Source organism: Epinephelus lanceolatus, chromosome 6, assembly GCF_041903045.1.
Source record: "Epinephelus lanceolatus isolate andai-2023 chromosome 6, ASM4190304v1, whole genome shotgun sequence".
In the NCBI taxonomy this organism is placed as follows: Eukaryota; Metazoa; Chordata; class Actinopteri; order Perciformes; family Serranidae; genus Epinephelus; species Epinephelus lanceolatus.
Window position 1 is genome coordinate 46,000,318 of NC_135739.1, and position 25,898 is coordinate 46,026,215.

The 25,898-nt window shown below is 38.5% G+C and overlaps 1 protein-coding gene across 1 annotated transcript in view; it reads left to right on the top strand.

Annotated features, from left to right (window-relative positions):
• The window catches only part of naaladl2 (N-acetylated alpha-linked acidic dipeptidase like 2), an 814,243-nt gene that overhangs the window by 478,198 nt on the left and 310,147 nt on the right, over nt 1-25,898 (top strand). Inside the window, exon 8 of the mRNA XM_033621483.2 lies at nt 1,041-1,173. Coding sequence (XP_033477374.1) covers nt 1,041-1,173 — 133 coding nt within the window. The remainder of the gene's footprint in view (nt 1-1,040; nt 1,174-25,898) is intronic.

A 25,898-nucleotide genomic window follows, 5' to 3' on the forward strand; every position in this document is an offset into this window, starting at 1 on the left:
TCTGCATGTCACTAACTCGGCTCTCTACTCCGGAGCCTTTGTGCTCCACTGTCTCTCAGATTAACTCATATCGCAGCGGTGCCTGGACAGCGTGACGTGTGTGGTTGTGCTGCTGCCGTGGTCCTGCCAGATGCCTCCTGCTGCTGCTGCCATCATTAGTCATTAGTCATACTTCTACTGTTATTATACACATATGACTATTGTCACACATGTATACTGTCAGATATTAATACATACTTTCAACATATTGTACCACAGTAGCCAGAACTATAACTATAATATTATTACTTTCAATAATGTTGTTGTAAGCTACTGTCATTACCTGCATCTCTCTCTCTCTCTCTCTCTCTCTCTCTCTCTTTCTCTCTCATTGTGTCATACAGATTACTGTTAATTTATTATGCTGATCTGTTCTGTACGACATCTATTGCACGTCTGTCCGTCCTGGAAGAAGGATCCCTCCTCAGTTGCTCTTCCTGAGGTTTCTACCGTTTTTTCCCCGTTAAAGGGGTTTTTTTGGGGAGTTTTTCCTTATCCGCTGTGAGGGTCATAAGGACAGAGGGATGTCGTATGCTGTAAAGCCCTGTGAGGCAAATTGTGATTTGTGATATTGGGCTTTATAAATAAAATTGATTGATTGATTGATTGATTGTTTCCAGCAGCAAAATGTCTATGATAAAACTGATTGCCCTCTACCTGCCCAGCACCAAATGAGATGGACAAACACAGTTAGCAACTAGGTGGTGAACATAGTAAAGCATTTACTGTAACCATTAAGGAACCAAATATTTTCCTCAGGATGTGTTGGAAATATACTGTATGGGTAAATTGGCAGTTTTCTGCTAACAGGTATGTCTTACCAACTGTACAGTATATGTGATAATATGTCAGTGTTGTTTTTTCAGCTTGTTTGAAAACAACCAACGTGTCCTCAAGTGGAAATGCATTTAACCATTTCCTGTCTATTTCCTGTTCACATTAAAGCACTGTAAGTGTCAAATGATGCTCACTGTGCCTTTATATGTATTATGTGTGTCCAGCTATCCCTACTGTCTGAGCTGGGTTTTGGAGGTGTTCTGCTTTACATTGACCCGTGTGATGCTCCCCCTGGCCGCCACACCTGGCATCAAGCCTTCAGAGTAACTCTCAACCCTGGCGGAAACCCTGCCACCAGTGAGTATATTATTTTCCTTTGTAAAATCCATTTCTACCTACATATTCAAATTTGAGAGGACAGGTAAAAATGTCAGTTTGGGCTATACAGGTCATTCTTAATACTACAGTAAAGTGGAGAGCTATGATAATTTATAATCAAAAACAACTATGCAGTTGTTTGTTTGTTTGTTTTTGCTTTATGCTTTATTTTAGTAAATGGTGCATGGACTGCACTTGTATAGCGCCTTTCTAGTCATCTGACCATTTAAAGCACTTTTACACACACTGGTGGTCGAGGCTAACGTACGTGATTCCACCTGTTATTCAGTAACTGTTCACTCATGCTCACACACCAATGAGACAGCCATTAGGAGCAACTTAGGGTTCAGTATCTTGCCTAAGGATACTTGGATTAGGGGAGCCGGGGATTGAGCCACCAATCTTCTGATGAGTGGATGACCTGCTCTACCCCTGAGTCACAACCGCCCCATTATTACTACTGTGACCCTGCAGTAATCTAGTAATATGTCTGAGAATTTTTTTTTTTTCATTGTTTTGTTATAAGCCGTTATCATGAGAAAACAAAAGGGCTTTTTTTTGCATTATTTAATTGAATAGTTAACTTGAGAAGACAAGCTTTGTCATTTCACTATAAGTACCCTAATGAGAGGAAACCTTCATGCAATTATCTCATTATGTCGAGATAGCAAAGCTCACTGTCTGGAGATAAAATAAAACAACCTTTTGTGTTTTCGTGATAACGGGTTGATTATGACATTATCAAAGGATTTTAAAAAAAAAGGCTTGTTTTCTCAAGTAAAACAAAATAATTAACTCGTGATCACAAGATGACAAGCTTGTTTTCTTGAGTTGTCAAGATAATTAACTCAGGATCTTGAGACAGCTTTAAAAACGTAACTGGAAGCATGGCTGTGCTTGGCTTCCATATTTTCCTGATGTTATTGCACAAAAACTGTATTTATTGATTTAGCACATACAGTATAATAATACTGGTTGAAACTGGGTGTCATACAGTTAACAAAAATATAACATATATTAATAGACATATTACAATTACCATGTTGAATTCATAGTTGAAACCCCTCTACCCTTTGGAATCTGGTGAATACCTGAAATTTACTCACATCGTCTACCTTGGCCTCAGGCAGGGGACGTTATATCTCTCTGTATCTCTGTGACTCTCTTCTACTGTATTTAAATCACCCTCCCAAGATGAACGACCTCTCCGACCCTCAGTCTTGTCCCCACTTCCTGTTTTTCTGCCCGGTCTGGCCAATAGGGACGTGTCATTACCGCTGAAGTATCTTTAGTCCTTGTAAGAGTCCCAGTACCACAGTGGCAAGACCCAGTAGAGCCCCACCAGATGTCTGGACTGCTGTGTGAGCATGTGTAAGAGTGTGTGAACGTGTATGTGGGGGGATGTGTTTAAGTGGAGGAGTGAGAGAGACAGATGCTGGCTGTCTGGTCTCTCACCAATAGCAATGCTCTCAGGTCCCCTGTGCTAATACAGCTCAGAAGAACAGAAGATGTGAAAGGACACCTCATTACTCATATCAACCACACTTTATTCAACTGCCAGAGACTGCCGAAGTTAAATCTCTGTCTTTTTTATCACATAACACATATTCTGTGAATTTCAAAAGAAGGAGACCCTTTAAAGGAAAAAAATATTTATTGATTTAGTGATTATTATATTAATTAATTAGCTCTCATCATAGTTTTCTTAATGGCAGTGGTGCCATTCCTACGCATATTCAAATTGCCAACCTAACTATAACGTATTCACAGACACAATACATGCATGCACAGTTTTATCCCACTGATATAAGCCTTACTGTTTACTATTCGCTCTCACTAAACCAGGCATGTTCATAGTCTGGTTGTTCAATATACTATATGTGGCCCACCACACAATATATATATATATTAATCAAACAAGATCACCTTGCATTTTTCTATTCACCTCATCATGGCAGGACTATCATACAGTTTGTAGACATGCTCCCTGTAGGAACTACGCAGGTTGGACTAATGTGTTTCCACAAACAGACGGTACAGTTACCTAACAGCAGACATTTTCTGCTAGGGAGAGCAGCACTAATCTATCATTAGCCATTGACTCACCCACTCTGTGATAAATACAGATCTTATTGCTCTGGATGCAAAAAGTGAACTTTTTTGAACTCAAATTGTATGCATATGGTTGAGTGTTCTGTATAATAGCTTTTCTAAAATTAGATTTTAATAACCTACAATGCATTGCCTTGCTTACAGTATTGCAATATACTACAATATGTTCAATCGTAACCACCATATTGTGATACGTATTGTATCACCAGATTCTTGATATTACCCAGCCCCATGGCAAAGACATGTAAAATCTACTGCTTTTTCATTGAAAGATGAAAAAGTTTATTTATTTATTTATTTATTTTTTAATTAATAACTCATTTAATGTGAGAAGCAGCTGCCCCCCAGGTATTTCCATATTATCTAATCTGGCCCCTTGGTCGGAAGTTGCTCTTTTGTGCTATACCTGACAAAGTAACAGCTCAACCAGTGTTTGCTGCAGTATTAAACAACACTTGCTGTTACCAAGGTGACCACACATGTTGCCAAATCATCTGTATTTTCCTAATATTTGTATGGACATACTATTCATAATATGAATATATGTGTTCACTATCGGGGAGAGTAAGTGTGATTAAAAAAAGTACAAGATGTAATATGCCTGATGATATGATAAATAATGTGCAATCACACAATATAGTCCCACTTTGAGGTCTTAAATTTAGGAGTCATGAAAAGTTTTGCATACAGCTCAACTTCTGATGCATTCAGTAGAAGCTTAAAAAGCTCCCATTGTTTTTTGAACATATACAGTACTGAAGTAAAAGTCTTTTCTTACAGTTACTCTAATCTGCTGCCTTCAGCTCTCTGATGCCAACTTGAGCACCACAGATGGTAAATAGACGGTATGTGCTGTCACTTGCTACACATGCAGATTATTTGGTAGGAAGAAGCTGTTGGTAAATCTGTTCCTGTACTGCAAATGATCCTGTCCAGCCTCCCAAACATATGCTTTCAGATAAAGCCAACAAAACTGACTGTTTCTAAGGTGGAGCCATTTTGCAGCCTGTGATTTAGCAGCCATTCAATTAAATACTTGCAATATTATTTGTATATTTGTTTCAGGCTTATATAATTAGATTCCAAGTAATGCAGGCGTTTAAAGGTCAGAAATGATCCCAACAGCAATAGCAGAAAAACATGTTGCATTCTTATCTGAACATTGCTTTTGATAAGCTTTGCTTTTTCAAACACCAAAACAAGTAGATTGCAAAATGCTGAAAATGGCCCTCTGTTGTCTTTTCTTGACAAAGTACTAGTGTTAGATTTATTTTTTCTTTGTTTTTCACGGATTCTTTCAGCAAGATCATTATCTTTTGAGTCATTTTACACACAATTTCACTATTCCCAGGTTTACATTTTCTTCTCGTGTGTGCAGTATATGCAGATTTCTCCCCAGTGTAATACCTATGAGAGATGGGAGCAACACAACCACATCTGTCATCTTGCTTAACAAGAATCAAATCTCTTGTTGGTGGCCTTTAAATCCTGGAAACTCACCATCATATACAATAGCTGTTGTGTCGTAGAATGTGAATATTTGTGTAGTGTATGACTCTCAGTGCTAATAATCATTACAGCAATTAGCTGCACAGTATTGACATGACTGAACTGTAAAAGAGGATGAGGTATGGATGGATGGTTTTCACCAAGAACGTGACTGTCTTTTTACTAGTGCAAAGGTAAACATATCCACAACCAACAGCAGTAGCTCTGAACTCTCGGTTTGATGCTTTATATTAGAACTTTGTTAAATTGCATTGGCCATATCAAATTATAAATTATTAAAAAATAAATTCAATTTCAATTCAATTAAACACTGGTTCAGATGCATGGCACATACGCATTGGCTAAAGAAGCATTACGACGCATTGGTATTTGACCACCTGGGAGTGGGAACAGGCTGGCCACTTCATGTAGATAAAAAAATCCCATAATTGTGTGCAAATTCTGCCCGCCAGGTCTGCGAAAACAAGTCTGAGAGTCATTGGCAAAGAAATTTAAACATCCGACCAATGTTGGGAAATATGGACGAGTGAATGATGATTTTATTTTATTTTGAAAAACAGAAGACATGAATGTAAAACAGTACTTTTTTTTTTTAACTTCGTTCAAAATCCTAATTGTGAACTATGATCATGAACTAGTTTGTTTTAATTGGTATGAACTGAACTTTGAGCTCTGGTTAAGTGTGAACATGCACAACATTGTATTCAACAATAATAAGACTGTGCTTTTAGCAACTAGCAGCCTACTAAGTTTTTTTTACCTGCTATATATACAGAATTACGTCTAACATGTGAAGTCATATGAATATCATGTGGCATATTTCCTTAATCGCATGTGTGCAATTTGAATGCATTACATGTAATAATGACGTTCCACATATGATGAACATATAAAAAGTGTTTCATATGTGATATTTTCACATGCCTCTTTTACACAGAAAGAATGAGAACTTATTATACCACCATTGATCTAATTACATCTGACCTAAAATCTGTAACAATAAAGTAAGCTGTACCATTGTTCCACTGCGCATGCGGCCTTTTTTTTTAAAAGGAGATTTTCTTTACTACAAATGTATTATATTTGTTTTGTGTGTGACAATAGTGCAGTGTTTAAAGTCTGGCTTATCACACTGACACGCTGTACTGTATGATAAAGAGAGCATCAGTGCGTCTCCTGGTGGCAAGACCTGAATTCAACACGCAGACTTTCAGTTATTTCAGGGTGGGGCTGTACTTCACACACACTCTGGTACAAAACAACCCCTCGCAATTTAGTGAAATGTAGGCCATTTTTCCCACACTTCATGTGCACTTTCGTTGTGGGAACTGAAGCATTTCCCGCTGTTCTGTGTGCCTGTTGAAAAGCTGTTGCATTGCACCTGTTCTGTTTAGGTTGAAATGATTTTTACCTTTCAGGCCCTTGGTGTTTTAAGAGCTTTAAACCATGCTCAGTTCTCAGTGATGTCAAAAGCACCTCCCTTTTCAAATGGAAAAATAAGACACAAGAAGCTGTCAGGAGTGCTCCCCAGTGGAAATGCTGCCAGTGGAAGAGCTGTTTAGAGTCAGTGTAATTCCACTGCTTGCCAGAGCTCTGTATAACGCTCCCCAGACTTTCCCCACCTCTCAGTTTATTGTTTGGACTTTGTTGTCTTCCTCTCTCCACCCCCTCCTCCTCCTTCCTCAGCTTGTTAATTTGACTCTTCCTTGTAGCATTGTATCACTGCTGCGTTGTCGTACGCTGCCTGCTGGGACAACCACAGCAAATCAAAGCCTCTGCCTTATCATACATACATCGCTCCCAGTTCTCTTGTGTAGTATGTAATGTATGAATATGCATGTCAGGGCGTAGGTGTGGGTTGTCTATATTTCAAAAAGAACTGCTGATTTTTTGCATGCATAAAAAATTCAGTAAGATGGAAGCGCGCACGCATGTGTGTGTGTGTGTGTGTGTGTATGATGCAGGCCTGTTGGTGTGTCTTGGATATGTATGTGCATATATTCATGTGTGTGTTCTGTGTATTTCTTACATACTTTTGAATGTTACATGCAGCGCTGCATGAATCAAAATAGAGAAAAAAAATGTTGTGTGCAGATTCCTGCAGAGCCCACAGTGTTTAGTTAGATATCATCGGCAGGTGTTCGCTGTCAGGTTTACTCCTCTTTGCTCCAGCATTCATCTAGTCTGATATGCACCATGCTGCTGTAGCATTCATTTATTCTTGGAAGAGATGCCACAGCTTGGATATTCAAGCTTGCCCTGTAACTGGCTCAACACCTGAACCAGTGCCAACAGACAAGTCTATGCTACTTGGAAGACACATTAAAAATGACTGGCTTATAAAACATTAATGACTGTAACTTTGTTTTGTTTGATTTGGTGTATTAAAGCTTGGTTAGCAGTTTAATTTGGAGAAAATCGATGAACAGCTTGATTTGAGGAACACACACTTGATGAACAATTTGATTTGTCCTGTCTGGGGGAGGGAAAATGCACACGCAGATAAAGGTGTGGTAAACACACACTTGTAAATGAGGAACACACCCACACACACACACACACACACACACACACACACTGGGATCAGACTGTGTGTCATCAGCCTAAAAGTAGTCCAGCTCAAACCACAACATCTCCTAAACGGACTTCCTAAAAATGCGGTTTATTCACCCAAGTGGGGTGTTTCAATATGCAGCAATGCACAATCCAGCTAGCCCCGTGACCTTCACCCCATGCTCTGACTGCACATTAATACTTTATATGGTAACCTACATGAACCTTTGTAAGAATGCTGGAAAAAAAAAACAATCCTGAATTACTTTGCTTTGATGAAAATGAGAAGGTGGACTGAGTGGCAAATAGACTAGTTTTATTGCTTAAGCTTGGAAAATCAGAACTGAATAATACAAGTATAAAGGTAATATATAAAGCAAGGGCTGGCCCTTTTAAGTCGAAATTGGAGACCCCTCAGTTAAATGAGATACTTCATGTCAAGCACTGTGTGTGTGTGTCTGTGTGTGTGTGTGTGTGTGTGTTGTGTTGTCAGTCAGTGTGCAGTGTACTTCTGGGGATGTTTCAGTCCCCAGATTTAGCTGCAGAGTGAATACTCCTCACTTTAACTCTGCAGGAAGCTGCAGACCCAGGCCCAGGGTGTGTCCAAATTAGATAGAGGCAGCTGCCCAGAGGACAAGAACTCTGGTCATACTCCGAGTAAATGCTATCATCTATTTTCAGCTCAGTGTGGGTGAATTTACAGCTAACAGCAACCTAATGAAATACAGTCTCTGGCTTTTGTTTGATATCTACATGTAGCAGGCATGTTCAAAGTCCTCAGGGTTTATGGTTTGTTGTTCAAGATATACTATTTGTGGCCCACCACATAATATTGGTGAATCAAGCAAGATCACTTCGCATTTTTCTGTTCACCTCTCAATGGCATGACTATCACACAGTTTGTAGACATGTGCCAAGTAGGAACATATACGGGTGAAACAACTTCATAAAAAGACCCCCAGTTATTTTCACATAATCTAATCTGGCCTGGTTTGGACACCCCTGCTAGCTAGTATCAGCAAAAATGTTGCTGCACAGTTCTGACTCCTTGTTAGCATAGTTGGTATGCATTTGCCCAGAGAGCTAACTTTTTTTTTTTACTAAAATACATGGACGTTGCTGCAACCCTGAATGTCCTGCCGAACCCTGATCCAGCTCTGTAACTTTACATGGTAAAAAATTTAGTGGAATAGTTGAATATTTGTATTTGACAGCCAAATTCAACTTGATTGTTAATCTTAATTCCAAATTGGGTACAGCTGCACATACAGAATATAGCCTACTATTCATGTTTCCTTGTTTGTATATTTGGTCAAACACGTGTACATGGAATTTGATAATGTGCCTTTTTGACACAAAAAATAGAAAAAAATAATCTCTGTTTCAAGTTACTGTTTGGTGTGAGGTCTCCTGTAGGTTTAATATTGTGGCCAAGGCAAAGATTCATTTAATAAACAACCTTGTGGGTTACAGTTTGTTAGCTTTTCTAAAAGGTGACGAGACTACCCATGTGAGACAAAAAGAACATAGATCGGGCACACAGTATTGTCTGTGATGCAGGACATTAGGCACTGCCCTTGAGGTGATATAACAAATTTTTAGATAACCCTTCCTCTCAAAGTTAGATTTCACAGTCATAGAAATTAAAATGGGCTGAATTGTGCCAAAATCAACTTACAAAGACTAGGGTTTGCCTTTTGCACCCTACATGTAGTTTATGCTAATAAGACACTTTGATCAAGGTTAGGGAATGATTGGTTTAATATTGAAATGTTGCAGTTGGGTCATTACCTTATTATGAGCTCCAACATGATATGGAAACATCAGCTCTGTTCTTTGTGTTGCACTTTCTGCTTCTCTAATACTGTGTGTATGTCTGCAGTGATGCTACCATGCTACCTCCAAGAATTCACACACTAATTATTTGCCACTATAAATTGTCCCATGTAATAAGATGCATGTGATTAGTAATTGTACGAGAGATGCTTAATGCTATATGTTTTTTATATATTTATATCTATATCTATATCTATATATACATATATATCTATATATATATATACACACACACACACACACACACACTCTACTATGCCCTCCCATCCCAGAGGGACCCATAGGACTGCCTCGATGTGTGCTCCAGCTGCCATGGGGGACATAGCCCTGACAGTTCCTATGTGTCTCATTTATTATCATGGGGGAGGAACTAAATAAATAAGCAAGCAACTAGGAAGTAATTTGTACAATATAAAAAGGGGTACATGTGGAATGGGAAGAGGAAAGAGAGAATAAATAAATAAATAAATAAATAAATAAATAAATACATAAAATATGAATAGATAAAAATGTATTTATATATGGTTGATGCACTAATTAGTATCAATACTCTATAGGTATTGATACTATACTCTATAATACTCTATAGGTATTGATACTAAGCCTTGTTTTGAGATTAGATACGAACATCAATAGGGTCCATCTCACATTAAATCAGATGAACACCTCGTAGTGTTTCAAACCTCTGCTTCTCTGCTGCTGTTGTATGAATTAGAGGTGGGCAGATTGATCCCCTATTGATAATACAGCCTTGTTTTGAGTCCCAATACTAGCATCAGCAGGATCAATAACAAAGCAAATCTCACTTTATGGAAACATCAGCTCTGTTCTTTGTGTTGCACTTTCTGCTTCTCTAATACTGTGTGTATGTCTGCAGTGATGCTACCATGCTACCTCCAAGAATTCACACACTAATTATTTGCCACTATAAATTGTCCCATGTAATAAGATGCATGTGATTAGTAATTGTACGAGAGATGCTTAATGCTATATGTTTTTTATATATTTATATCTATATCTATATCTATATATACATATATATCTATATATATATATACACACACACACACACACACACACTCTACTATGCCCTCCCATCCCAGAGGGACCCATAGGACTGCCTCGATGTGTGCTCCAGCTGCCATGGGGGACATAGCCCTGACAGTTCCTATGTGTCTCATTTATTATCATGGGGGAGGAACTAAATAAATAAGCAAGCAACTAGGAAGTAATTTGTACAATATAAAAAGGGGTACATGTGGAATGGGAAGAGGAAAGAGAGAATAAATAAATAAATAAATAAATAAATAAATAAATACATAAAATATGAATAGATAAAAATGTATTTATATATGGTTGATGCACTAATTGGATGTTGTGCATGTTGGTTTACATGTCATAAAATAACAATGGCAAATCAAACACAAGCAATAAAAAAGAGGGGAGAAATAATAAGATAATGATATGGAAAATTCATGGTATCATTATATATTACACACACACACACACACACAAAAGACATACATAAATTATATTAATTGCTTAAAAATAATAGAATACATGGGAAAATAATCAATAATGACAATATCTATAGATATATATGTATGTCTACATTATAATTAATCACATTATTAGTGTTATGGGTATAGATATTTATGGTGTTATTGTGGTAGCGCAAATGTAGCATAATCGTTACTATTATCATTATTGATTCTGCCCCCCTTCTTGTTGCAGGTGTGAAAAAAAGAATGTGTCTCAAATATGCATGTTCTAATAACAACAATGTTCATCGTCGTCATTATAATAAAAGAAATAGCATTCGAAAGAGGGAAACAAGAGTGAAGGGAGGAATAGAGTAGAGAGGTTTAAGAGATAGGAAATATTAAGAAAGATTAATAAAGAGAGACACCAACAATAATAATAATGATAATAATAATAATAATAGAAATATTATTTATGTTATTGTTATTATTACTATGTGTGTATAAAATTGCTGATGATTCATGTTAATAGAACCAGCAGGTAGGAAAGGTGGTTTATGGTTCGGTGTGGAATGGTGGTGTATTATGATGTTTAGAAAATGGTTGTCATTGCATGGACATCTGGTCATGTATGTGGCTTTGGAATGGGGGTGAGTTCTGTTTTAAGTTTAGATGATTTAAGAAGGTGTCCCAAGTATCATTAAGGTTTGATATATTGATGTTTCTTGGAGCCGTTAGTATAGAATAGAATAGATACTTTATTGTCTGAACCAAATGGTACCAGAAATGTGCATGCAAGACATTACAGACATTATAAAAGGACCTAAGAATCTAAAAAATACACAGGGTGGAAAATAAGCATCACACACTGATACATAAGGAAAGGACCAGCAGCATTAGCAAACCAGTTTTGTTTTCTGTTTGTTAGTGAGAAAGTTGTACCAAGATGTGATATTGAAGGTGAGAATGGATTCAATGAGTGACCGGTAAACCGTCATTAAAATCTTTTTACTAACATTAAAATTTCTCAGCTTCCTGAGAAGATGGAGGCTCTGGAGTGCTTTGTTTTAGATTGTGTTTGAGTGTGTTTGAAAGGACAGGCAGGTGTCCATCTGTGTCCCCAGATACTTAAAACACTCCACCTGTTCTACCCGCTCTGTAAGCAGGTTGTTCCTGTGAGTGAAATTACAATTTGTTTTAGATTTCCAGTTTAGGAAGGTTACTTTCTTGGTGACAGATAGAAAATGAGTAATGGGTTTCTGTGTTTAGTTGGGAGGGTGACTTATGTGATGTCTCCCAGCAGGCAGAGGGATGGGGACAATGGGATTCTGCAACCCAAGATTGTAGAGAGTTTGTCAAGCATTGCTGTCCAGAGGGGGTGAACTGGTGTGCAGACCCAAGTGGCATGAAAGTAATCATCTGTGCTACCTATTGTGCATGGTGAACAAGTGTCTGTATCAGTCAAACCCATTTTAAACATTTTACCTTGAGGTAGTTAGTTCTATGGATAGTTTTATACTGTATAAGTTGCAGATATGTGTTATAGATCATGGAGAATATATTTTTTATTAATTTGCATCCAGAGGTCGGGGTTGGGAGAGAGAGGGAAGTCATTTATCCCCATTTCCCATTTTGTTGTTGTGTTAAGAAGGTATTTGTACTTGATATAAGTTTATAAAGTTTTGAGATTTTTCTTTTTTTTTCGTTTGTGATTTTCAAGATCTCATTATCGTATATAAATTAGAGGTTGTAGTGTGTTGTTGATGTTAATTTTTGATTTAATAATGGATTTTACTTGCTGGCAGTGGAGGAACTGGTCTCTCCCAACCCCATACCTCTGGATTAGTGAAATGAATTATATGAATTGATTGTGTTGAAAAAGGTGGTGAAGATGAGTGTTTCCCTTTTGTTGCCATGATGAAAAGTGAACAGTGCTCTTGTGCACTTGAAAGTCTGAGTTGTGCCAAATTGGTGTGCACATGGTGTGTCTACATGGTGCTAGTGATGATTAAGTGATTATATTGGTTTTCCACCAGGCTGTCAGAGTTGCTGAGATTGTGATATTCTTACAGTAGTTTATTTTTTATCAATTGTGATAGGAAGGGGAGATCTGCAATTGAGGCGGTTTTACATTGATTCTGTTCTAATTCTATCCAAAGGCTATTGTGGTTGTATTTTTGTATCCATTTGAATAAATATTGTAGTAGTATAGATTTGACAAGAAGTAGTGAAGAAAGTTTGGGCCTTCTAAGCCACCTTGTGGCTTTCCATTTTGTAGGATCAAAAATGAGATTCTCGGTTTTTGATTTTTCCACTAGAATTGAGTTGTTAATGAGTCGAGCATTTTAAACCATTTGTCAGTGGGGATGGTGGGAATCATTGAAAACAAGTAATTGATCTGAGGTAAAGTTTTCATTTTAACTGTCGTAATTTGTCCAATGAGATTGAGTGGGAGCTTGGTCCAGTGTTTAAAGTGTTCCTCTATTTGTTTTAGCAGAGGGGTGTAATTGAGGTTAAAGAGTTCTGACAGTGTTGGGGAAATATTAACACCTAAATATTTTATATTGCCAGTGTAAAGTGGAAGAGGGGAATTTAGGGTTGCATAATCCCAACCCTCTTCAGATAGTGATAGTATCATTGATTTATTACAGTTTATTGTGTAGTGAGAGATTGTAGAGAAGCTGTTCATGATGTTGTAAGTTTCCTGTTGTAACACAGATAGGTTCTGTAAATATAATAATAAATCATCAGCATAAAGGCTGATTTTATGTTTTGAATCGGCAACCTGAATTCCTTTTATTTTATTGTTTTGCTGTATTGCTACTGCGAGCGGTTCTATGAAAACGGCAAATAGAGATGGTGAGAGTGGGCGATCTTGTCTGGTTCCCCAGTCAAGTGTGAAGCTTGGTGACAGGATTATAGTGACTTTAGGTTAGGTGTACAGTGTTCTTATCCAATGGATGAATGACTCTCCAAAACCAAACTTGCACCGGGTGCTAAATAGAAAAGTCCAGTTCACTTTGTCAATTGCCTTCTCTGCATCTAATAATACAATGATATCCATATATAAATTTTTGTTACTCACTATTTGGTTAGATGCTAAACTTCACCCACTGTGTGCAGTGTCAGTACAGTTGAATCTAATCTTATATAAATATTTCAATGGTAGTTGATCAAAAGAAGCATAAAATGATGTGTCATCCAATCATACCCAAATTTTGTGGCATTGCCCACCACTACAAGTCTTTGCCCAACAATCTACCCTTCTCTGAGGGCAGATTTAGCAATTCTAGAAAATTAATACAGCAGCAATATTTCCTTTCTTTCTTGATAAATTTGGGGTAAACAGAACAACAGTGACACACTGTTCTTTCTGCCAAGTATTATGCTGGGAATATGTGGCTGCATGTACTGTATATAATAAATCAATCTTTGCTGAATGACCTTTCATTGTGTTGCAGCAAAAATTGAGCCAGGTTAAACTTTTTTGGGCTGGATGACCTAGTTGCATTGAAATGAATGACAAAGTCATGCTGTCACTCTGGATGAAGGTCATGAAACTTGTTTGAAGTAATGGTAGTCCTTGACAGCCTGACAGTGAATAATAATAATATCCTACATTGAATTAGTTCTATTCAGACATAAAGAGGGTTAGGGGGCCCCTTGGGGTGTTGCATCGTTAATGGTGCAGATGCTGATTTTGGGCATGTTTCTGACCATCCTAACAATGGGGCAATCTGCCTGAAAGAAATGCCATGTCCCAGACTCATGAGAGAGCAGAACACAGGAGGGAAATAGAAACTGTGCTCCCTTTTGTGGAAAAAGCAAAAAATAATTGTTTCTGGCACATTTTACTTATCAGAGGCCTCGTGTTTTTTGCCAAGTTGTTGCCACTGGTAGGGAGGCAATTTCCTCTGTCCTTTGAATGTAGCTGCCATGTGTGTGGTTTGTTTTTCACTGATTTATTTCCATTTCCCCTTGCTGTGTTTAACAAATGAGAAGTGCTGGCCATCAGTTTGTGATTGCTCTCTGTGCGTGGTCTCTTTGATATTATACACCACTGGTTGTGTGTATGGCTGTAATTGCATATTGTGTAACCTTTAACATGCTGCAACTCTTTTCCAGCTCTGTTTGGATCCAACTTATGGATCCAAACAGAATGTTCAGACCATTTCCCTGTGTTATTTTTTGAACTGGTTGACAGCCGGGTCTTTTCACTGCGTCCCTTGGGTTATTTGGGAACCTCTGCTAGATTCAAATGAACCCAGTGAATGGAACATGTAGTCATTAGCATATTGATTTAAATACAAGGTTGCCACAAGACATCTATTTTTTGCCTTTAAATGGACAATCATAGCCATGGTTATGTGAATAGAGAGAAGAAATAATGGTTGATCCTCTGAAGAATGTCAGAATATGTGATTAGAGTATCTGCTATTATTTGCTCTGGTGAAGGAGGAACACAATAGCTATTTCTGCAACTGTTTTTTTTTTTTTTTTTTTTTTTTCAACAGTCAGAAAGTTTTATGTTCTTGTACCACACAAAACTTGGGGTGCATAACAAGTTTGGGACTTTGACACTGGAAAGTATTTTCCTTCTGCATACTAAATCAGGGAGGTTAGGGAAAGGTTAGGGTTTTGGCAACTTTGTCATCAGACAAGAAAGACCATATTGGACAGTTCTGCAAAAACCCTGATTTATATTCAATGACAACAGTTTTTCTTCTTCTAATGCATATGTTTACTGGCATATGGTAACTACAGTATGATTGGGTGTAGGGAAGACTGCAGTAAAGGCAAGTAAACAATGGTTAAGATATTAATAGGGTCAGGCAACTAAAACTCTTGGTTAAAGTTCCATGCTTCAAGTTATGCTGTTACGATAGTTCTCTAACACTAACAAAGTTCTTTGAGTTGTGTAAATGTAACTGTGAAACATTGTCCGTGCTTTAGTTGGCAAAAGTCAAGATACTGCAGAGAAAACAAATGACTCTTACTGATTGTTTTGTAGCATCAGTGCTTTGGAAATATCCAGATAAATTCAATAAAATGTTTCCATGGTATGTTAATAAAATTGTAATCTAGGCAGACTGTTCTCATGGACTTAGTACGTATTCCATTGAAAAGTAATGCACCAAAATTGCTACTTACCCGACATAATGATGAGCCAGTAATCTGTGCATAAACCACGTATATCGGAAGGCTGCTATCACATATGCACTGATGGGAGTAGAGGAGGAAGCCGTCCTGAGTGGTCCAGTCAGGTGGTTTGGGAGGTGGATGGGTCACAAAGCACTTTCCCCCAGGAAAGCGGTGTTTGGAACTGTGAGAACTTTAAGTTTTAAGGTACGTCCTCACCATGTTTCCTTTCCCTTTATCTGAGCACAATAACTTTACTTGGCTAAACTTAGACACCCATCCATGTTTTTTTTTCCTAAACTTAACCACAGCAACTAAATCTAACCCATGTAACTCTGTGACCAACCCAGCCTCATTAAAAAATTGTCAAATACCAGCGCTTGGGCAGTGACTTGTGCATCAGACACTGACAAAAAAAGCCATCCTTTCACATCAGCATGATTCGACGCAGCCCAATGACATCAGGGGGAAATGCAGCAGGACATCAACCTAAGTCAAGGGGGCGAAAAGTCCCAGTAGGGCAGGTGGGAGTGGTGGTGGATGGGTCCAACAAAGTGGATGAAAATTTAACTACAGGTGGAGAAAAATACAACTCCGACTGAATGATAATCTTGCTCTATAAGTGCTAAATGTGTAACTTAAAAACTAAAGATATGTCTTCACAACTTGTTTGAATGTTTTTCTATCTTAAAGCAGTATCTGTACATGGCAGCTCCAGTTGAGACTAGGGGAAGATTGTGGTTATGGTTAAGACAAGGCAAATTAATTGCTGTTATGTGATCTGAACCCAATGCACCCACCCACCATCTTGTCCTCCAAAGAATTCCAAACTCTCACCTACTGCTTCACTACATATAGAGCACTGCTTCCTTCATATTTGCACAAAATATTGGCACTGATGCAGTTTGTAAGGTACAGATTTATCCAGTGTGACTTTAATTTTTACTGGGGCAAGTTGATGATGTTTAGAATGATTCATTCTAATGTAACCAATGCAAAAACAAGAATACCAGTGTTTTTATAGCCTTTAAAAGGCATAATTCACTCACCGAGTGGTCATTTCCATGTCAATTACTCACCCTGTGTTGAATTTGTGAAGAAAACTTTGTTTTCCTCACATGCCTCTGGTGAACAAAGAATTCCAAAACCAGAGAAAAGTCTTGATGAATTGAAGTCTGAGGTAACCACGTTTCACAACAAAACTTTATCAAAACATCTGTTTACAAACTGCCACACCACTCAAGCAGTATAATTCAAGTCTCATTTATCCTGTCATATGCTCAGTGCTTTCCAAACAGACAGCCCTTTGTGACGGAAACAAGTTTCACTTTCAGTTCAGTTCCCTGTCAGGAAGGGCTGTCTGTTTGTGAAGTAATGAGCAAATAACTGGATAAATGAGACTTGGATTATACTACATGAGTTGTGTGAAAGTTTGTAAACAGATGTTTTGATATAGTTTTGCTGTTGTTAAACACAGAACTCATGACTTTAATCTATCTAGAATTTTCTCAGTTTTTTGGATTCTTCGTTTAGCATAGAGGCATGCGAGAAAAACAACATTTTCTTGTCAAATTCAACAGAACCCAGAGTGACTAATTGATATACGCATGGTCATTTTGTGGGAGAAGAATTCCTTTTAAAGATCTTGGATATTGCCTTTTCATTACATTCCCAGACAGCACACATACATCTGGCCAACGTCGGCCCGATGTATCAAGTTTACATCGTTGAGACGTCGCAGGGAGAGCATTTGCTCATTGCCAAGACTTCGCTGAGACGTCAGCCTTTAATTGAAAATGACCACCATGCGACATTCAAACGATCAATAAAATAAGCTGCACTAAGTGGGCGCTCCTTCATTAATATTCATTAATATTCATATGCTTCGTTAACTACGACCTTTATTCATTTAGGTCGGACCTTTCAAACTACAAATATTTCACCATTCATTGTGAGAAATCAGTGCTAACATTCAAAAATAGCTGACTGTTACCATATTTCGTGTGTAAGTGTGCACAATGAAGAGACAAAAGTCAATTTGACAAACTTTATTTTCAAATTTCCACAAACAATATCTGATGGCCAGTCCGCTTCTCCTGGCAGCCTGCAAGACACAGAAAAGACGATGAGCACATAACTTCAAGAAACAAATCCCAACTTCACCACTGTATTTTTTTTTGTTTAGCATTTCAGCTGTCTTTTAGTCAGATTGAAGGCTTTGGGTCCGTCACTGCTTAATTTAGTGTTGAAACGGTTAAATAACGGGATCCGTTAACTCCGTTAATAGGTATGTTGTTTATTCTGTAACCGTTAAAAGAGGTTCCTGGTGAGTGCTGAGGCACGACTGGGTGTATATAGCACAGCTCCCCACCAGCTAACGTTATCTTTCATTAGCTGTTAGCTAGTTTAGCTCATGTTAGCTAACACGCTACAACTGTGGTGTTTTCATTTTATTTTCCCTAGCTGACGTTATCTGCTCATCTGGTTATCGTGAGCACTCGTTTTGGGTTAAAGTGGAAGTGCCCGGAGCTGCCACCCGTGGTCCCGGGCAGGGCTCGAGACTTGGGATCCACTCACCTATGGTCCCGCCCAGCCTGGACGGATGCTCAAGTGTGGGTGAGAGGAGCGGAGAGGAGTGCGGAGGTTAGGCCGGGCGGGCCGACACTGTGTATCCCAGAACGGGTGCTCAATGTTAGCACTGATTTCTCACATTGAATGGTGAAATATTTCGTGTTTGAAAGGTCCGACCTAAATTAATAAAGGTCGTAGTTAAAGAAGCATATGAATGTTGATGGATATTAATGAAGGAGCGCCTACTGAGCGCAGCTTCTTTTGTTGATCGTTTAAACGTCGTGGGTTGGTCATTTTCGATTAAAGGCCGACATCGCAGTGACGTCTTGGCAATGAGCAAATGCTCTCCCTGCGACGTCCTAATGATGTAAACTTGATACATCGGGCCAACGTTGGCCAGATGTATGTGTGCTGTCTGGGTTGGGTTTTAAATCGATGATTCATTTTTGGGTTTTTGAAGCTTCAGATATGATCGCACAATGTTGCATGGTGAGTGGAGAGTTTGATTTGCATCATCCATGAGAGAAATGTTTTATTGCGGGTTGCATGAACATTGCCAGTAAAATACACGCTTAACTTCATTCCTGCTATCCTCCTTTGTCATGTAGCACTGTTTTTCAAGTGGTAATACCCATGCAGCAACAATCTCAAAGTGACAGAAGTAGCTGTTAGCATCCCATCAAGACAAACTTGCCTTCAAATTGGAACAATCTGAAGGCAATTTATTCAAGATCACAACTGGAGTAAGCCCAAACAGTTCTCAGCCTGCTCAAAGTAAGGCTATCCAGTATGAAGTGAAACTATCACATACTGCCTGACCTCCCATCTTGTTTCAAGGTGGAAACAAACTTTTAGTGAGTTCTCATCAGGAATTAGCTCACACAGTTTTCCGCAGAAAGTACTTTCTCTGTTCATTTTGCTGAGAGTTGGACTTTGCTGGATTCATTACAGTTAATTGGCTGTTTAGTGGGACACTACTGAACAGTTGAGTGTGGGAGCTGCAGCTGTAGCATTAGCATCAGTGCAGGCTGAATTATGCATGGAGGTTAAAGCTTCTGAAAGCTTCTCCTTATGATTTATTAATGTCTGCTTGCAGATAGGGATGGATTAGGTCTGCGGCAGGGATACCAAACGATGACACGTTCACAATGGTCACGGCGGAGTTATGTTACAAAACCGGATGGAAATCAAAGCCAGAATGATGATATTATTCCGTCGACTTCCAACATTTGTGAAACAGTGGGTGCTCACAGAATTTGAAGTTTCATACATTGTGCATGAGACAGACTCAAAAACTGTGGGGAGACAGATGCCTCACCGTGAGCTGCTCTGTTAAGCCTGGCTGAAGCTAACTGCTTTATGGTAAGGCACGGCTTGATCCGGTGGTGTGTCCAGACTATTTTGACTCGGATGGCCTAAGTGGAGCAGTGTGCATCGCTACTATTGGCTATCAAACTGGGTTAGGTTACATTATAAACAATGAAGGCAGTAGTTATGGGCCAGGCATACCTTAACATAAACAGAACCTTAATCAAAACAAGGTCACTGTGACCTCATAAAAATGTTTTTGGCCATAACCTAAGAGATCATATTGTAATTATGACAAAATTTCAAACAAATGTCTAATAGGATAAAGTGATGAAGCGAGTTATATCCAAAAGGTTAAAGGTCAACTTCACTGTGACATCATAATGTTTTGCAAAAACTCTTTACTGGCCATTACTCATTGTCACAACTCAGGAAGCGAAGGGAAGACATTTGGTTGGATACCAAATTTGACACTAATATTGAAGCTGTGCTAATTGTGCAGATAGCAGGTAAGGGAAAAAAAAAAAACTTTAATAGGAAAAACCCATCCATGTATTCAAGCATTGTCAACTGTGATGGTTACATGTGGGACGTGGATACATGGATGTAAATTGTAACTGCAACTTGACTGGTTTGTGGAGACAAACAACAAGGCAGTAATTCTAGTTTTATTACAAACACCAAATTTAGACGTTTTCTGATCCTACACACAGGGGCTTTAAAATCTACTCTGAATCTGGACTGGTTGTGCAGTTTGTGTTTATGTATAATAAACAGCCAGTGTACAGACTTAACAGATGTCAACTGTAGCATTCTATTATCCTCCAGTCTCTCTGCTTTTATGTCTATGAAGTGGATTTGTTCATTCATTCATTAAAATTTTTGATGAGACAGTTTCAGCTTGCACAGACAAGTCTTTGACTCTGTCTGCACCATAACTCTGTCTTGCATTTTGTTAAAACACACTTTAAGACAACAGTATGGACTGTGCTGGCAAATATAAAGAGAGCAGGAAGCATTTTGGCCTTTATTGAAAAGTATTATCTCTGACCACATCTGGGTCCCACCTCCAGTTTGTAACACTGGCTTTCTGTAGTCTCAAAGGTAAAATAGCTCAGATGATGTCATCACTTTGTGTTTACAGTCAAATTAAAAGTTTTCCACTAAGTACATGGACTAAACTTGTACTAAGTGTGTGAATATAAGAGAGTTACAACAGAGTAGGAGAGAGGTGTTTTTAAGGTCTTTCTAGCAGTGTATTCCCTGTAGCTTGAATGGAAGAGCAAGGCACCTGAGCTATAAATACACACTATAATCTGTGTTTTTAATCATGCTGCAAGTACACATCATGTACAGCCCTCAGCTCACTGAGCCACCAGGATCCCCCTCATATCCTCAGACTCTGTGGTATAATCCTCTCGTACTGTCACAACAGCTAAATCTGCCACCTGTGTCATACACGATCCTATTATCTTCCCTTTACAATCTAAACACCACTGGAGGTGCCTGACATCATGTTGGAAAGATAGACAGGTACATCCTGTTTGAAATTCCTGTCACACTGGCTTTGCTGAACTTTGCCTTCCAGCCTATTTCACGGCTGATCCATCATGCATGTCAAGTGTGTCTGTTTAACCCACTAAAGGACACAGTTGGCCTTCATTACGCTACTTCCTGACTCCCAAAATGCTTTGCACTCCAGTCTTCGCCGTGATTCTACAGTGGTGTGTTAGGGGTTGTGTGTGGGTGTGGGTGGTTGGGGATGTTGGATGTGCAGCAGAGCTTCAAATTGGCTCTCCTTGCCTCATGTCGAGAGCCGCAGTTTTCTGAGGTAATAGACATGCAAATAACACGGGGTGTGTGCTTATATTTCCAGGCGCCGTTGCGTCTCAGCGCTCGGTCAATAACATTATGGAAATGTGCCGTGGATTCTTTGGGTCTCACTGTTTGAGTTGGATAACAAGGCAGTCCAATGAGCCTGTTAGCACGGCGACAGTGACAGAATGAGGTGTTTGTATTGTCACACACTGTATCACAGCGTATGGCAGGAGGGAGAGGCGGGGAGAGGAAGATGTACTGTAGAAGAAAGGTAGAAAGTACAAGTGATCAAAGTTCTACACTCTTTTTTGCTGTTTACTCTGTTTACCAAAGGAAACGTGTGCAAACACATCTTCACTCTCATTTTCTGTTCTCACTTTCTGTTCTAGCTGTCAAAGTTTCCGTTTGTTGAGTTTAATTGCTTATCAAAATCAACATCATACTGCCATTTGAATCCAATGCATGCTTGCATAATTGAGTTCTCCAGTTAATTCTCACTCAAGCATGCCTCAACGCTGCATCTGAGGCTCGCTCGAAGGGACAGTGTAAATGGTTTATAGAGCCCAGCCTCGATCTTGTTGATTTTCAGATTTAACAGGGTGACAAATTGAGATGTGGCTTATGTGGAGCGTGTTTGCTTAATTGCGTTGCCATAATTATTGCCATTCTCAAGACAATTTCTCCGCCCGAAGAGGGTTTTTGTGTGCCATTTTGAAGTGCATGTGTGTAAGAATAGAGTCCAGTGGGAAATTTGAACATCTGTGTCTCACTGCCTCACTATGCCCAGGAGAGAGCTGAAAATAGATGGTTTGCCTATAAGGAATCTGCTTCAGCAGGTAGAATATCAAAAGAAAAAAAAATGATATAACATATGGTTAACCTGGCAATTACTTTTACTTTTGTTTAGTTGCAGCTTGCACTCATTACACTTGAATAAAACTGTTCTCCATAATTATGTCGTCCTTCATGGGAGAACGCATTTAAAAAAAAGAATTAAAAAAAAAGAGAAAAGGTTCCCTTTAGGGCACCATCAGCTGTTCTCTGGCCCAGTCGGTTGCAGTCTCGTAAAGTGGGGTTTTTTTTAAAGATTTTTTTCCCCCAAGAGGATGCACAGTGCCAGAGCAAGAACTTTGATGATTGATGTAGGCCATTGCTTAAAATGTTATGTCTCTGAAAGTTAGTATGTTACGAATATGAAAACAAAGACTATTTTTTGTTTTACCACACTGTGTCTGTAAAGGCAGATTTGAAGCCTCCTGGGACTGTTCAAATTGCAAATTTGAGAAAAAAGAACATAACACCTAGAATTTGCATTGCTTAGTGATATAAATGATCACAAAGATGCATGAATTTCTTTGATGTGTTGTTCACATTTTGATCTACAGTTTCATGGTTTCTATACTTGTGTTTTTTTACTCTACTGATGAAAAATGCCTAGGCAGATGTATTCTGTACTTATGGATAGGTAAAGGATCAAGGCGCAAACCTAACCTACCATACAGCCTCACAATAACACAATAGTTACAAAATTTTCAAACATAAATATAAATCCAAATATGCACAATTGATCATCTTCAGTTGGTTTGTAGTGAAATGTATTTATATTTGTATAGCTTTACTTATTTGAATATGTAAGTGACACTGAACTTCACTTGTGAACACATATGCCAAAATTAATTCAAACCATGAAATTGTGAAAACACTTTACTTTTTTTTTTTCTTTTTTTACCGGTAATGTAGTCTTTTTATATATTTTTAATGGTTAGGAAAAAGTCCTGTTTCATTTTTCAGTTTAATAATAATTTGATACATTATTTTCAAATGTTAACTCAAAGAAATAAAAAATATATAAATGGCAAACATATACATCCCTGAGTCTGAGTAACTGCATGCCTGTTACCAACAATTCTAGTCAAAACTAGAGAAACTTTAGGGATGTAAAGGCAATACTTTAAAGTCTTAGGGCTCCTGTGAAACTGCACCTTCTTAGGGCAATAAAACAGTTTGCCTTGGGTCGTTGGTACAATAGAAAAACAAGAAAGGACAGCAGAGGAGATTACTGCACACCAATAACTGGGCTAGAAAACCCCAAAAAGGTCCATGTGCTGGGATAAATGCAAAAAAGGTCTTTTTATTTAAAAAAGCTGTGTACAAAAAAAGCTTTTAGACAAGGACCTTGACTGTCATCAGTCAAGGTCAAGCATGTTTGCTGCTGTTTTTACTCATTCTTCATTTCATTTGCACTTTGAGCAGCTTTTTTGGTAGAGGGAAGGCATCAACACACATCTTGGAGCAAATTCATGAAGTACCCAGTTACACTTACTCTGGTATGGAGTCCAAATATGTCCTTATTGTGTCCCATAATCCCTCTAGCCCTGGATCTACTTGCCATAATGTTGTGGCAGCTCGTTCCATCCCTATTAAGTCTACAGATTCTTCTAACCAACTGTTTAGGCTGAAACTGTTTGGTGATTCAAAATATAAATTTCTCATAAAGCTGGATGTGCGCAAGGTTTCCAACAAATTCTCCAAGTTAAATGAGGAAATAAGTCATCTGTCAATGCTTTTTCTGACTTGGGTAAAGTTATATGAAAGCCCTTTTCACACCGCAATAAAACCACTAACACCTGCTAACATCTGGCTTTTGAGTGTAATGGGAAAAGTTACAATCGGCATTCAGTCACAGGTCAAATGATTCTGCAGTAGTCACAGGTGTTTATTAGCTCCAGCTTTGATTGGCTTTGATGAAAATTCTACACCCTAATTTTACCCCGTTTACTGGCGAGGTGCAATGATGGGCCACCACAAAATACTGCTTGTTTCCATCCAAGCAGCACTCTAACAATGACCCAAATATAGTCTGCACTGAGTTTGAAAGAGACGGAATAATATACACATATTAAAAAAAAGATGTCACTACTGTAACATTTTTACAATCCTCTGTGTTGCTCTCTACTGTTTACTTACCTGTTATCCAGCCTGTCCATAACGTCCAAAGTGACACATCAGGAAAAAAACAAAACAAAACAAAAAACAGAAAGGCATTCATATCTGCCTCAGAGCTGTACTGGCTCTAGTCTACTGGCAATGGGACAGGAGTCTAACACCTATTTTTAGCAGGTGTTCCCACATTTAAAAAACCTGTTGGGACATTTTGACATTTTGAGGTGCTATAACAGCAACACAATAATTCCAACTTTGCCCCTTAAACAGATCAGAGTCATAATTAATACAACCATTTTGTTTTGTAATGCTGTCATTTTTCTTATGAGGACAGTCCCAAAGATTTAAATAAATGTTGGTGTTTTTCTGTTTTGTGTGTGTGTGTGTGTGTGTGTGTGTGATACTACTGACTATATTAAAATGATCCTGTGTGGGCTATAGTTAAAAGTACATGAAAGACACCTTGTTACATACCTGCCTCCACACAAACTCACTTTTATGGCTGAGATCACATCGAAATAAATAGACCCCAGTCTAGAAAATGCAAGTTGATGTCAAAGGAATGTATAACATTACACTTAAGACAGCAGTTTTGTAGGAGTCAGAGACAACTTTTTGTCATTTTTACTTTGTTGGTTTAGCATGGCTATGAGTCATTTTATTGTCAGAATCAGTGGGACTTTGTATTTGTATTGTTTTCAGCTGTTGAGCAAATCTGAGGATTTGTGTCGGAGATAGCCTCACAGTACATTGAGTTATAAAAACATGTCTGATAGGCTGGGTCCACATAGATGAAATTCAAAAAACTTCCAGGTTCTTTTTCCCAGTGATGAACAAAGAAGAGCAGTGAGACAGAATGAAACAAGCAGAGAGGAAATGAATACATGAACAATGGATTGGATTTTGTACTTGATATTCTCTGAATTTCTCTCTGGAGCCATTGTTCTCCTTTTCTCTGTTCAGTAGTCTATAACAAGTCTGTTTTTCCTTCATGGGGTTTAGTCTTCTCTCCTCACAAAGTAAGCTAGATCGAATGGCAATAAGCATTGAGGCAGAATTAGTAACCAAACCTTCTGTCTTCACTGCAGTTGCCTCTTTTGGCCAATTAAGCTGTATTCCATTCCCGCTTCTCTCTCTGCCTCGATCTTTTCTGGCCCCTGCTCCCTGCAGCTCATTTGGGATGAGAAAGACATTTAAGTCAGGCCAAATGCACAAGTGTTTTTACCCAACCAGGATTTGTTGTGACCAAGACCATGCAGCCCCCTCCCCTAGTTCCTATTTGAATGTGCAATAGGGGAAGGAGAGGATTACTGATGGGGGTGACAGCTGTCAAAGACATTTTTCTCTTTTCTTTTTTCCTCTCCTCTTGTCTTCTCTCCTGTCTCCTGTTGACCATTCTCCATTGTGGTCATTATCATTCTTGGCTTTGATTCC